This window comes from Platalea leucorodia, assembly GCF_965183815.1.
Source record: "Platalea leucorodia genome assembly, chromosome: 2".
Lineage (NCBI taxonomy): Eukaryota > Metazoa > Chordata > Aves > Pelecaniformes > Threskiornithidae > Platalea > Platalea leucorodia.
In genome coordinates, this window is record NC_138824.1 from 26,198,836 (window position 1) to 26,214,513 (window position 15,678).

General features: G+C 36.5%; 1 protein-coding gene across 4 annotated transcripts in view; it reads left to right on the top strand.

The window, feature by feature from the left end:
* The window catches only part of NBEA (neurobeachin), a gene marked incomplete at its 5' end in the record, with an annotated part of 522,572 nt that overhangs the window by 329,458 nt on the left and 177,436 nt on the right, over positions 1–15,678 (top strand). For all 4 annotated transcript variants that reach the window (XM_082332788.1, XM_082332786.1, XM_082332789.1 and 1 more), the window contains one exon: positions 933–1,057. In XM_082332788.1, coding sequence (XP_082188914.1) covers positions 933–1,057 — 125 coding nt within the window. The remainder of the gene's footprint in view (positions 1–932; positions 1,058–15,678) is intronic.

Sequence of the window (15,678 nt, forward strand, 5' to 3'; positions counted from 1 at the left end):
TTTGATAGTGATCCAAAAAGTTTTTACAATGTTGGCTTAAAATACAGCTTTGCCCAAATATCCCACAGCATACTTATAAAATTGATGTGAGAGATGTTTGTGTTGATAAGGTCAAGAAGTTGTCTGACAGTGGAGCTGGTCATCTCTTTAGAACCGAAGTCAAATACCAGATGATTATATATGTGTATGTTTTGACTTGAATATAGATTAACAATGGCTTATATAATTCTACAGAACTTTAATATTGCTTTTGAATGTAAAAAGGCAATGTAATGCAAAGATGGCCATGGTTGTTAATGGCTTGTATTAGCTGGAAGCTATAAAATCATCCTAGTACTCTGTTAGTGCTGGAATAATAATTTACCAAGACAATTACCACATGGTGGAATTTTTTTGCTGCTCTAATTCAGTGTTATTAATAATGAATAAAATTGCAATTTTCTCAGGTTGCTAGGGGCAGTGGGGAATTATTTCAATGAATATTTCAGCACATTAGTTTAATCATAGTTCCACAAAATTCAAGTGGGCAATATTTTATACTTCTAAGTTCAGTCTGCTAAGGGACCATAGTCATTAAATTGCAAACTATTTGCACTGAGGTCCATTCTATGATTTACAAGCCTTGTTAAAAACACTGTAAAAGAAAGCAAGCTGTGCCATTTATACTTGTAATTTGATGCTGCATTTGTTAATGGGCTCAGTGTGATTAATGTTTTTAGCAGCAGGCAGAACATTTTGAGACAAACAGTGCTGAGGTTTATAATATATAAATGCATGTAAAGAAATGTTAGAATATTGTAAGTTTTAGTAATATATGTTTTTACAAGATTGTATTCCTGAAATAGAAAAGCAGCAGTGAAAGTATACTATAATGCATGTAAATACAGTTCAAGCTGTGGTAGGTGCTGATGTGTGTGTTCTTTATTTCATAGCCAACTGCATGACTTCTGGCGCTTGGATTACTGGGAAGACGATTTGCGCCGTCGGAGGCGATTTGTTCGCAATGCTTTTGGGTCTACTCATTCTGATGCTCTCCTAAAAGCTGCTGTGGAATATGGTCAGTATTAACTCCTGCTTAAAAATATAGCTAATGATGTTTTCTTGATGTCCAGGAATCACTGAGAATAGTGTCCCTTCTTTTCTAAGGACAGTGCTGAGAATTCCTAGGACAACATATTCTTAGACAAGGAATTCTTTCAATTCTTACACTTTAATGAACCAGAAGACTTGAGCTTGTGGGCTGTTAAATTCTCTGATCCCCAAAGGATTCACATTATACCTCTCTAGCATTCCCAGACGCTAATTTTGAGACACTGGTAAAAGTAACTGAACTTGTCTCTCCGGTGTGACAGAACAAAACTGTTAGGCCATCAAACTAATGTGTCGTAATAGTTCCATTGGAGACCCTTCGTGAATGAGGAATTAGCTGTTTTCTAAAAATATCAGAAGTTTTATCCTGGCATGTGTAATCTCAGCCACAAGTATTTTTTTCTGCAAATCATGAAATACATAAGAATTTGTTTAAAATAATTATTTTAAGGATTCTTGTGATTTGAATAGTGGACTGATTACATAGGAGCTTCAGTCTATGAACTTAAGGATTAGATGATGTTTGATTTTCATGGAGAGGTAGCTGGAGTATAAAAGAGGAAGAAGGAACATGCTTACAAATTGCCTTATATCATCTAAAAGTTTCCTATGTTTAGTGACTTCTGTACAGCAGACTGAACATGAGTACTCTAAAAGTCAAAGGCAAATTTATTTCTCAGGTTTAAGCTGGGATACCTCTCTAACATATCAAAGACAGGAATTTTTTAAAGAATATTAAGATGTTTTTCTGTCTTTTTTTTTTTAGTCTGTAGTACTGAAAAAAATCCTGGGATTCTTTAGCATTTAGGAGTAAAAAATGGAAGTAATTATACACAAAGCAAGTTGAACCTTTCAGCTGATGTGTGGCCAAAGGCTAATGTTGCCAGAAGTTCTGAATATGATAGATATAAAGCTAACTCTGTGACCTACACATTTCACCAACTTTGCAGGCTGTTGAGGCAAATAGCTGGGATTCAAACAAGGTTAGACGTATAAATGAATATCTGCATATGCCCTTATAGTAGCTAGTGTAATTTAATACTTATTTAAACATGAAGGCTATCATGTGCGGGACTTCAGGTCATAAACTGTTCATAGGTTGGGTTAAGGAAGAATTTCCCCCAGTAGTATATAGTATTGCATATTTCTGATCTGAATTCCCTCAGTGCCAGGAGGCACACAAGGCGCGAACATCGTTCTTCCACTTCGATCGGTCCGCGGCTGCGTGCTCTGGAGTCAAGGGCCACAGCGCAGTCTTCCATCGGTTTCCCCCTCAGGACACGACCGATCCAGCTCCATCTCCTCCTCCTCACTTCGTTACCGATTTTCTCCATCCCCGCCATTTCTGATGCTCGTCGTTTCTGCAACTTTTTTTTTTTTTTTTCTGGGAGGAGGTAGTTGGCCTCCTGCCCAACCCCCATGACTTGGAGGGCCAGTGGTTTTTCTGTCAGGGTGGCCTTCCCTTAGGCTGCGTTGGTTCGCGGCACCTTCTTCAATTTTATCCGGTGCACCCTCCAGAGAGGGATCCCCTATCCACCACCCAGGGGACGCGCCTTCTAGCCGTGCAGCCCCAGGCGAAGGGTATTGCATATTTGACAGAGGGTTATTTTCTCCACATTCTTCCAAAACACCAAAATAGAGATCTTATGAGAGGCAGATGCAAAACTGTGCTAATTGTTGTGTTGCTTTTGTAAGGCAAATAGTCATCAAAACCACAGGCTTTATGCATTGTACAGGCATAAGAACCCTTAAAAATATTCTTATTGATTAATATTTTTAATTTTGGATATTAAACTAGAATTAAAACAGGAAGAAATCTAATTTATAAACTATTACAAAGTTTTAAGCTTTGATATTATCCTGTTTTTAAAACAACAGGAGATTGCCATTTACTTAGATGGACTTTGTTTCATGCCTTTATAGCAGGAATGTTGTGTCTTTGGGATAAGATTGTACTCAGAGGATGCTGGAAATGGCTTTAGGGTTTTTTTGTGAGAACTATAATACAAGTTGCACTTAAACTTTTTCAGCATGTTGCAAAGATTGCCTCCATTTATGTAGTTTCTCTGTTCTAGTATTTTAGTGCAGGTGACAGCTGCCTGGTAGTAGACCTAGTCTGTAAGACAAAGCTACAACCAAAAGAAACAGAAAAACTGAAGTAGTTATAGTTTCATATTGGATTGTTTCTATATAATTTCACGCTACTCACCTGTTAGTGCATTCAACACACAGGAAAATTAAAGTTCAGGTGTGTTTAGAGGCGGTACGTGTCAAACCTAGTGGATGCATAAAAATTACAATAGACTGAATTTATCCTGCCTGTTTGCAGAATTAAAATCAATAATTATAACTTTTCACATATATATTAAAATTAACATATGGAATTTTAAAACGGCATGCATTAAAGTTATAATTCATGGATTCTATCTAGATGTACTTACTTTTCAGAGGCTTAAGCCTTCGGATTTTAATATTGAAACTTTTAGCTGACCTTTTTCTGTAAGAAAACATCCTTAACACTGATGTTATTTTTATGCCTCTTGGTGTTACTAATGAGTTGAATAATTTATGAGGTTGTCATGTGAAAAGGATTTGGTGCAGTTTGATGTACTTTTAGCCTCTGGTGTTGGAATGTGATTAATAAAGAGCTGGAGGCAGATTTTTTTCCATAGGGCTTAACTTTCTTTGTATTTTTTTTTTTATTAGCTTTGTTTTGATAATTTTGTTTGGAACAGTTTGATAGTAAAATGCCCCTAGCTTCCAAAAATAAGCATGATATCACACTACAGAAAGAATTTAAAGCATTTTTAAAAAATCACACTGCATAGTTTTCCTGTAACGGATTTTTTCCTGACCTTGGGTACTTTGTTTATGAGAATTAAAGTATTCATCAAAGCAAAATTTGCTGGGCTTTTGTTATATTAACAGCAATTTTTCGTCTTGACTGATACCTCTAGCACAAGTAAAGCTATTTTGAGCATCAGTAAAATAGTGGAAACATCTTACAAGTTTTTTTTATCTACATTGACTGTCAGTTATCATTTAGGATTTTGTGCATAAATATTGCAGTGGAGGAATGTTTAGTCAAAGCCTAAGTCAGCAAGCTCCTCAGTGTCTACGATCAAAGGCATCAACTTAAATAGGTCTGATCAGGCATTGCAGAAGAGGGCAGGCAGTTTCAGCTGAGCAAAAATCACAGAGCAAAGATGACAAAATTAATCAGTCATTTCTTTGGCAGTAAATAATAAGATATGCTGAGGATTGCAGATGAGAGAATTTCCAGATTCCTTGGAGATGTGCCTGCTTAACACCTGATTTATCTAAACTTGTGCAGCCATGAAGATATGACCTTGATAAATAAAAAAGTGCTCTACAGCTACTCTAGTATTAAATCAGAGTTGATGTTGGATGTATGGATACTGTAATTATACAATACTTGCAGTCATCAAGGAATAAAAGGGTCTTGGAAATGAAAACTATGTCTGTGATCTATATGCTTGTTTTAGAGAAGTAACAACAAATGTTAAATTCTACCTTGAAGAGCTAAAAAAAAAAAAAGAGTGTTAATTTTAGCTGATAAGTGACTTCTTCCTATAGGAAACATTATATGTTATCTACTATTGGGAAATAGTATTCTCTCAAAAAATTTCTGCTACAAAGCAAGTGGATGAAGCTTCTATTTAACTACAGTCTGTTAGTCAGCCATTGTATGTATGTTTAGATGTCTGGTTTTGATAAAATACAATATGCATACATATATGTATGCGTGTGTGCGTGTGCGTGTGTGTGTGTGTGTTTTCAAAGTACCTGGCAAGTAAAAAATATTGCAATGAGAAAATATAAAATATTTCTATGGCTATATAGAACAGTGGGAAAAATTATAGTTTATTCCTATGACTATATACTTAGCTGTCCTTTGAGACTGTAGGTATGTCAGAGTCATAGCAGCATTTACAAGAGATGAACTGGAGGATTTTTCCCTTTGGATTAGTCTCCTCCATTTCGAAGTTTTTGATATTAGGCATTGGATTTGTCTGTAATCTGTTAGAATGACTTTCATATCTGGATTTAAAATTCAAGCATAATTATTTGAGTATTGTATCTGCTGTGCCCTTTTGTTTTGGTTAAATTCTTACTTGAATAGAAATATAGATTCATTTCTCCCTCTTGTGAAGCTGAAGGGATGCTACTTACTGCAGTATCAAAGTGCAAGCTATAATGGGATTTTGAACTACTTGGAAAATGTTAGTAGAGTTTTAATTTTATAGTGTCAATGGATTTTAAATAGTTCTTATTTTAAGTTTAAATGGAGTTTCAATGTAATTGATTAAATTGTAGACTGAAAAGAAAGGAAGGGAAAAAAAAGATTGTGCAGAAGTTTATAAACTCTACTTCTCTTACCCAAATTTTATGACCACTAAATGCATGAAATATGCAGGTATGACCCAATTCATAGTGATTCTGTACATGTGGTGAAAGAACTGTCTCTTCCAGTTAATCACCTTAACAGTTTACAGTCATTGGAGATTAGTATAGATGAGACACTACTGTACCACCCTACCAGTGAGACAGAATACTGCTCCACAAAGGTCATCTTAAGAGCAAAATAATTAATTTATTAAGCTTTGGTCCTTCAGTCTTTAAAGACTGTGGTCCACAAACCATTTGCATATAGAGGGGGTCCAAGAAAGGCCACATTTTCTACTCTGTACTGGAGGAAATGGACATGAATAACTCAGTGCCCATGTTCTAAACATACATATATAAGCTGGTCAAATATTTCCAGTGTCTGTGGCCAAGAATATTTGGCCTATTAAGCCAATTATCATGAAAGATCCTGAATGCTTAGAATAAAAAAAGAAAAACAGAAAAAAAGAAAAGAAAAAAAAAGCCTTCATAATGTAATATGTAATACATTTAGGTTTTGAAACAAAGCTACAGATATGTCTTATATGTGCAATATGGCAATTGCTTTTGAACTTGCGTATTTTAAGTTACTCATTCCATTACGTATTTGGACATCTAATTAGCAACCTTATTTCAAGAGTGGTTCTAGCTGAAGCAGACTGTATATGGCTCCTTCTGGGACTTGTTGTTAGTGATCTAAGTTTCAGCAAATGCTGTGCGTGCTCATCATCAGAAATACGGTTTCATTATACAATCAGAATTAAAAAGCATCAGGTTTTGAAATCTGAAATATTCAATAATCATCATTTATCAGAGTTTTGCTAGCAGGCCCACTAGATGTATAAAACCCAGTTACTTTTCTAGGTCTATCTGCAGTGAGAGCATTCTACATGTACCATGTAAGAGATTAAAGACCAAATTATGCTTTCAGTTTTGTCTATGAAATATTGCTTTCTATACTATTATCTATATGAACAGCTTTTCTATCAGGGTTGAGTTTGTAGATCTTCTTGTAGGCTTCTTTTACATTTACTTTTACTTCTAAACTGATCCAGATATTCTTCAGATATTCTTTATTTAGCCCAAGGGGGAGAAAGCTTAAGGGGGCCATATACTTGCATATAAATACCTGTTGGGAAAAAATGAAGAAGATGGTGTCAGACTCTTCTCAGTGGTGCCCAGTGACAGGAGAAGAGGCAACAGGCACAAACTGAAATACAGAACATTCTAATTAAACATAAGTAAAAACTTTTTTTTACTGTAATGGTGGTCAAACAACTGAACAGGTTGTCCAGAGAAGTTGTGTAGTCTCCATCCTTGGAAATACTGAAAACCCAGCTTGCCAAGGTCCTGGGCAGCCTGTTTTAACTGGCCGTGCTTTGGGCAGAGGGTTGGACTAGGCAGTCTCCAGAGAGATCCAGAGAATCTTCCAGCCTTATGGATTCTGTGATTCTTATAATGGAGCCAGAGCTTAAAGTAGATGGTTGCCAGAACTTAGTCTTCAGTAATATTTTTAAAACCCCAGATTACTTATATATCAATGTTCAAGACTGATCTTCTTACATAATTTCTCATGGACTTAAAACCAAAATAGAACAGAAACATTTGATTAATACTAGAAATGCAATCCTCAACAAGTTACTTTAATCTTCATAAAACTTTTTCAGGAAATGCAGATTTACGTATCACAGAATTACAGAATGGTTGAGATTGGAAGGGACCTGCTCAAGTAAGGTGACCTAGAGCAGGTTGCCCAGGACCATCTCCAGACAGCTTTTGAATATCTCCAAGGATGGAGACTCCACAGCCTCCCTGGGCACCATGTGCCAGTGCTCGGTCACCCTCAGAGTCAAAAAGTGTTTCCTAATGTTCAGACAGAACCTACTCTCTTTCAGTTTGTGCCCATTGCCTCTTGTCCTGTCACTGAAAGGAGCCTGGCTCCATCCTCTTTGCACCCTCCCTTCAGGTACTTATGTACATTGATAAGATTCCCCCTGAGTCTTCTCTTCTCTAGGCTGAACAGTCCCAGCTCTCTCAGCCTTTCCTCATATCAGAGATGCTTCAGTCCCTTAATCATCCTTGTGACCCTTCATTAGACTCTCTCCAGTATGTCAATATGTCTCTTGTGCTGGGGAGCCCAGAACTGGACACAGCACTCCAGGTGTGGCCTCACCAGTGCTGAGTAGAGGGAAAGGATCACCTCCCTTGACCTGCTAGCAATGCTTTGCCTAATGCAGCCCAGAATATGATTAACCTTTGCAGCAGGGGCACATTTCTTGCTTATGTTCAACTTGGTGTCCACCAGGACCCCCAGGTGGAGAGCAGAGCTGCTTTCCAGCTGGGTGGCCCCCAGCATATACTGGTGCCTAGGGTTGTTCCTCCCCAGGTGCAGGATTTTGCAGTTTCCCTTGTTGAACATCATGAGGTTCCTATCAACCCATTTCTCCAGCCTGCTGAGGTCCCTCTGGATGGCTGCATGACCATCTGGTGTATCAGCCGCTCCTCCCAGTTTCATGTCATGTGCAAACTTGCTGAGGGTATGCTCTGTCCCATCATCCAGATCATTAATGAAGATATTGAACAGGTATGGATCATCATGAAACACTTCTAATATCAATTTGCTCATGGACAGGATAATATTTATTATTACTGAAACTGAGTTTATTGTGACTACATGAGCCACAAAAACGTTTTTGATAGCCTTTTTTTTTAACTTAGTTAATGCACTATCCTGAAAATTAGTAACACACACAGTATCATAAAATACATTGCTTGGGGGAAATACAGGTGATGACCCTTATCTAAGATAACTTCCCAAACTAATACTTATTTAAGTAATGTCTTAAGTATGAATATAGAAGAGAAACTAAAGAACAAAAGCCCTTGACTAAAAAGAAACCCTCTTCCCTCATCCCATTCATACAAACTTAATTTTAGTCTGTAAGTCAACACAAGTTGACAATTAATTGTGAGCAGTTTTAAGAAATAGCATCCACTTTATGGACAGAAAACACGTGTATGTTACTTGATGTTCAGTGGTGAGCATTTTAAGAATATGTATGCGGTCATTAAATTAATCCATGGCAATGCTTCCATGTGTCATCAAGTAAGTCCTCTTTGTTCTTTAGTCTAAATGTGATCATGCTGCCATGTGAGACAAGCGTGTAAACCATTCTGCTTCACTTGGAGCACCTAAAATAATACTCTTATTACACAATGTCCTTTCAGTATATCAACTAACTTCCACATCTGATTGTAAAATCTCCAATATACTATGAATGAGTTTACATCCAAATTGTGTGCCTGAAGGAGTCATGAAAATCTGTGTATTTTTTTTAAGCATAGCGATTTAAAATTTGCATCTACAGCCTTATAATTGTAGCCCAACAGTGCCATCCACTGCTTCTCCAAATAAAATTCCAAATATTTCATCCTCATAGGGTTTTAGAGAAAAAAATGACATGATAATTGTGTCCTCTTAATATTTTACATAGTAATTGTCAGATACAGATGAAAATGAAAATTGTTTAAAGAAAGTCGAGGAATAAGAGCTTACATTACGTATTACTAGAAGGATCTGCAAAGCAGAATCCTAATTGTGAGAATAATTAAATCTAAAATACTAGATTTAACTTGGTCTTCTTTCTAGCACTTCTTAGTGCCCTCCCCCACAAATCATAAATATATTGTAATTAAATATATCTACTATTATGATTATCCTTATTCTTATAAGCCACAGTAATGTAATGAAAGACACCTTCAAGGTGTAAACTGTAAGGGAATTTGCTTAGGCAGAGTACTGAACACTATTGTGCTGAATTGTATTGAACACTCAGTGTCTGAGCTTCTGCTGTCTGACTAGGTAACATAAATGAGTTGCAATTGCATCCTAACGGTCCTTTGCAGTCTCTAAATATCTGCTCCCTGTTATATGCTATTTCTAGCATAGGAATTTTCATAGCAGCTGTATAATAAGTTTTAAGTACAGATTCATGAAATAGTCATTTTTTTCTAATGATTTCCTCAAATCTTGAATGTCAGAATCTCTATCTTGACTCTAATTCAAACTTTTCACAGATCCAAATAGGATATGAAAATTTTTTTCCCTCAAAACCCCTGTGTTGGGTTTCAAATGCCTTTCCTCTGAGATTTTCAGGTTATCTGGCATGACCTGGATTTTAGCTGCTATTATAGGTCTGAGCTAATAGATTTTACTGCAGAACTTTCTGGCTTTTTACCAGCAGTTGACATAACTACTTCTGTTTCTCACTTCTTCATCTGAAAGCACATGACTCCGGAATGTTCTTGAAGTAATCAAATTGGCCTGCAAAACCATTCCTAAGACCTAAAAATCACAACCATTGCCAGTCTTAGAATTCTAGCTGCATTTTTCTCCCTTCCACCGTTATATTTTCATGTGAAAAGAATACACGATATGTGTCTGTTCTGCCAAATGAAAGTCATTTACTTACCAAAACCAGCAAATTACTATGATGTAAAATGTTTTCAAACCCATGTGAAGGGTGTATTTGTTTTATTAATTCAGTTCTATCACTAATTGACAAAGAAATAGAAGTTATTGACCTTGTATATTCAGTGCATCTCACAGAAACATTTTGGAAGAACATTCTGTCAGTGAAAGTCTAATAATAGTCCTTCAGGACAGCTTTCACAGCTGGGTAAATGTAGCTCTTGGGACTCAGGTTTTACCATGTGCTTTTCTTACCTCCTATTTTCTATGCTTTAAGACTCCATATTATGGAGTAACAGCACTTTAAATCCTTGGCTATAGGTAAAAGCACAAAATATTCTGTTTTTAAATTTTCTCCACTCTTCTTATTCTTGATGTCTTCTTGACTTCTTCTTGACTTCTTCTTCTTCTTGACTGCAGGACTCCATTCTCCACTTTCTATATGAGTAAGTGGAAATACGTATCATTTGTTAAGGGAAAAAGGTGTTAATAACACCAATAATTGAGTAACAAAGCCAAAGCTGGACCAAATGGGTCTAAAAATGCACGGTGAAGTTCCACTTCTGCCTGCACAGAGGAAGGTGTTTTCTGAAGACCTGGATAGGACAGCCTGCCAAGCGCATGGCTGGAATGGAGGGCCATTATTTCAGCAGTGCTGCAACCATTGCAACCTAGAATTGGGAGATGATAGATTTAAAAAGCCCTTACTCTCTCACTCTTTCTGACAGCCAGTAGGAGGCATGACAGACTTTCAGGCAATGGGCTCAGGTTTCTGAGAGCCTCTGGGCTACTTGCAAGGTAAAGATGGGTTGACAGGGCAGATTTGGGGAATCTCTTCGATATAGGTGGTTCCTCGTCTTTCACAAAGCAAATGGAATCGCTATGTATAGATTACAAAAATAAAGGAATTAATTTTCAGAGACAATGTATCTTTTAATATACCAAAGTATTTTTTCTCATCTTTTTACATTGCACTACTTTACATTTATCACAGAAAATATATTTCTATTATATCACATTAAAATTATTATAGAGATTTTATATAAATAGTAAGATTTCTACATAAGAAACAAAGACTTACTTACATATATGTGCGCTGGCTAGTCCATATCCCTACAAGTACACTGAGTTCTTCAGTACCACTTATTTTATGTGTTACTCGGTTTATAGCGTTAGCTTTGAAACACACACAAAAAGTACCAGTGTAGTGAAACAAACTGGAAGATTTTATGAGTTTCAGCATTGTACAAGGTACAGGCAGAAACACCTAGTGAAAGCACTGTATTAAAAGCCAAACACATTTTATAGAAGAGTTCTCAAATACACCACTAACCATCACGACAAGGAAGACACCTTGTCTTGAATTCTATCAGCCAGTGTATTATGCGTGTTTCCAGTTATATATTTAATTTTGTTTTTCATATCATGCACACTACCTCATGACATGATTTTTTTCTTGTCCTTATTGTATGCCTAAAGAGTATATCTCCCAGCATGTTTGTGTAAAGCCCTGAACATCATCTACAGTAGATATATTTTCCCAGCTGAAAGGACTACGCATAGTGCTTGAAGAGTGTTTTTTTCGGTGTATCTTTTGCCATATAGCACAAGTCATTCAATCCCATGCTTTCAAAAAAGCTGAGAATGTTGTCTAAATAGCATCTTAGGTCCAGTCTGACTGGAAAATAGTATTGCCAGTGCTTGCAAATTTAACATAAATGTAGCAATTTTGCAAGTATCCCTGCAGTTGCATGGAAGGTTTGTGCTCTCTTGCGATCTTTGTGAAGCAGAATGAAACACGCCACAGACCCCGTGTGGCAGCTTAACGGAAGGTGAAATAAAATACTGCTCTCCTTTTTTCTTTACTGCCAACTGCTGCTAAGATTTCTGTGTTCGCTCTCCTTAATATACACACAGGCTTTCTACCTGGGCCAGTGATTACCATTCACCTATTTCAGAGACAAAATAATGAAAATCTTGTAGATGATCTCATTGAGCTGTTTTAGTAATAGACCTTCAGACTCTGCTTTATCTCAGTGTTATCTTGTGTACTGTTAGTTTCGCTTTTCGTCTGCTGCTAGACTGTCTGACACCAAGATGTTTTATAACTGCAGCTATTTTTTTTTTTTTTTTAAATAGTAAAATTCTGGCCCCAATCAAGCAAATATCAAAGCTTTGATTTTAATTTGATAAATAATTGTGTTTTAAGTTCAGGAACTAGGAGCTCATGTTTTTACAACAGCCTGGCCCAAATAGAAGTGCTGGCTGTTGCTACTAGAGCATAGTCCCTTAGTAGAGCTAAGAGTTAAACATAAATCCAGTGTTAGGGCCACACTGCTGTCTCACGAATGTGTATATCCTGTGGGTGCTGCCCTTCGTCTGGTGTTGCTATAGGCATTGATCCACACAGAAATAGAAACAGTTCCTCCCACCAGTTACTGTTGCTGCTGAAGTGAAAATTACGTATGCCAGTTCTAAAGATGTGGTGATCTATGTGAGGATGAAATGAAATTCGCACAGAAAAAAAAAAAAAAAACAAAAACAAAACAGTGCAGCACACTGAACCAGTTGGAATTGCACAGTAAAATGCAACATAATGGAGAGTAAATCTAGATGTTCTAATGACATTATTACATTGACAAACTTATTATTTATATATAACGGGGACAGTCCTTTTAAGAAACAGTTACAGGAGACATTATGTATGTCATGTATAGGAGATTTTGCCTGTGTAAAGACTGCATAAGGTGTTCCTTCTGTGTGTCTTAAAAGAGCAGAATTTCATTTGAAAAGATTACCATTCCAGAAAGCAAAAATAATTTCAGATATGTTGGCAAATGCATTTCTCAAAGCACTGACCATGAGCTGTTGAGGCTTTCTTCTCTAAGTAGTCTTGATAGAAATTAAGAGAGCTACCTAACCACTGGAATTACAATAGCTACTATAAAATAATTTTAAACTTACTTCCTACACCTTCATTCTCTGCACTACAGAATGATTTTTTTTAGCTGTCCTATTATGTCTCTGTACAGTACCTATTTCCAAAGAGCTGATCTGGTTTGGATCTGATAGCAACAGCTTAAGTGGTGAGGGACAAAGTTGCCTTCTAGCAGACATAATCGCCCATAGCAGACATAATCGCCCATATTTTGACCACAGAGAGGGAGAATTCAAAAATTAGAAGACAGACCACAATACTACAGCTATATCTTTCTTTTTAAAAATATTGGGGTTTGGACCAGTCTTGTAGTTTGAAGGCTCTAATTTTTAAATGTTAAGTAAGGTTTAGGAAAGTTGATTTAGAATACCCGAGTACGGGAGGTAAGATCACGTTTCTCGCATACCAGTGCATTACAATTGGGCTGTTAGCATGCACCAAGTGTTAGCATTTCTGAAGAGTGTTTAATTTCTTCCCAAGGCTTTACCATTATTAGCCTTTTCAATTAGAATTTTTTGTGAGCAGGAAGCAAAATTGAGGCTAGCATATGTGGGTGCAATTCCTCAGCACAGGGAGTGCCTCTTTAGAAGTCCGACAACTTTGATCCTGTCTTTAGGCTCTGCAAGCAGATAGAGTCAGAACATGGCTTTTCCTGCAGAATGTGTGCTTGGGTTAGGTATTTCAAACTCAAAACTAATCTAAAACTTTCAAGACAAAATCCAGACCTGAATGTTGAGACATGACATATTTTTCACTTACATGTTATCTTAAAAACATTTTATCACATTCTATTTCAAAAGCATAGAATGCCTCGTTTAGCAGAATTATTTCATTATTTCATTATCGTGTCATATATATTTAAATTCAATCACCTTTTGCTTCTTACCTTATTAATTACATTTTTCTACTGAAATAGTTTGATTATCCTCTTCAGTGGCCTGTCTTAAGAAACCTTTGCTTACATGTGAATATTTTGAATTAAGGATAAATGAAATTCCTTTTTGCTGTCAAAACCAAATTGTGAAAATGCATTGCATGGCTTTGAAAATCAGTACACTCTATTAGCAGACCTGTCAATATAAAAAGTGCATTCCATTTCCACCTCTTGCTCTAATAACCTTTTCTATGTTACTCAGAGGCAGTTCACATAATCAGAGTATATTGTCAGCTTACTGGAGTTGGGGAAGCATGAAATGAAAATCGCGTTAATATTGATCCAGTTCTCTTACTTGCAAGTGTCCTTGATGTCCTTTCCGCTGAGCAATAACTGTTGGTGTGATGTAGTTATTTTCCTCTCAGCTATTACTGTACTTCTGTAAAATTGCTGGAAACACAGTTAGGAAAATTTTATTGCTCTTGATTATTTTTCTTGTGTATCATATTCGCCTCTTTAAGTGATCCACAGCATATCAGAAAATTCAGCTTCTTTCTGCAATTTATCAAACTACAGTATACACCGAGAGGCTGCATTTCAAACTGACAGGGATTTGTAAAGGTCATCAGTCATGAAATATGAATCCGTTCTTGTGTGTACAAGTTACAGTGGCAAACTACATCTTAATCCAAATATAAACATTTGACTGGTTTAAGTTCCTGTTAGAAGGACTTCTGGTTCCAGTCAGAATGAAAACTGCCCTTCAGGAGCCTGAAAATGCCTTGTAACATTTGCTGGACTGGGTGTATCTGGCTCTGTTACCCACTGGCTGTTTATGATCAGTGCTGAATCAATGCAGGATGCTTTCTCACATGCTCAGAACACCTGAAATCTCAAATAAATATAATGATAATATTGATGGCTTCTAAAAATTTATTTCATAACCACTCTGAACCTCAGTTTTCTTGTCTATAAACAACAAAAATAACGAGTGTCCAACATGGTAACTTCATCTTCATTTTGTGTATGATCTTTTATATTAATATACAACGCTTTGACTTTAACTACAAGTATTTATTGTTTAAAAAGCCCTCAATCACATTTGAGAAGCCTGTTCATTTTGGCCTTGCCCATATTCTTAGTCTCCTGTTTGGAACAGTTTGCGTCAGTCTCATTTTTACAATGCAAAACATCTGAGAATTTTTAAGAGGAAAATGTATACAACAGTAAAGTATTTCTTTACAAATGACTCACATAAAGAAGATCATTTGGTCAGATATTAGTTATAAAAATTGGAGAAAAATGTCTGGCATGTCTATGATTAAATTTTCAGGTATTTATCTATTATAGAAAACAAAAACATGATTTGGTTTTACTTTTGGTGGAAGTAATTTCCAATACAAATGTATTCATTTTTTAATTTCTATGTAATTTTCATAGTTTTTCTTCCTCATTTCTTCAAAGATCCTTCATAATGAAAATATGATTTAGATTCCTCTGGCTTTTATTAAATCTATTAAAACCAGCCTTCCTTTAATAACAGTCACTTCTCTGATTCTCTGGGGAAACTAAATTATATGCCAGTCAAAGCTGCCAGTTCCAGAAACACATTGCAATTTAAATAACAACTCTAGCAGACACAGGTGGGGACAGTTCATCATGATATGCCAGCACGGTCAGCTACTCAAAGCCAGAAGGCCAATCTCTTGAGCAGACCCAGGGATACCTGGTGCACATTTCCCATGGCGTGAATGCGGTCCTAGGAGGGCTGGCTCTGTAGCTGTGTGGAAAGGTATTAGGCTGGAGTGGAGTGGTCACCGTGTTGATGATTTAATCTTACTGGGTTTTGTAGAGGTCAGTTTACAGACTCCCAAGCAGCTGCTGTCCATAACTGTGACC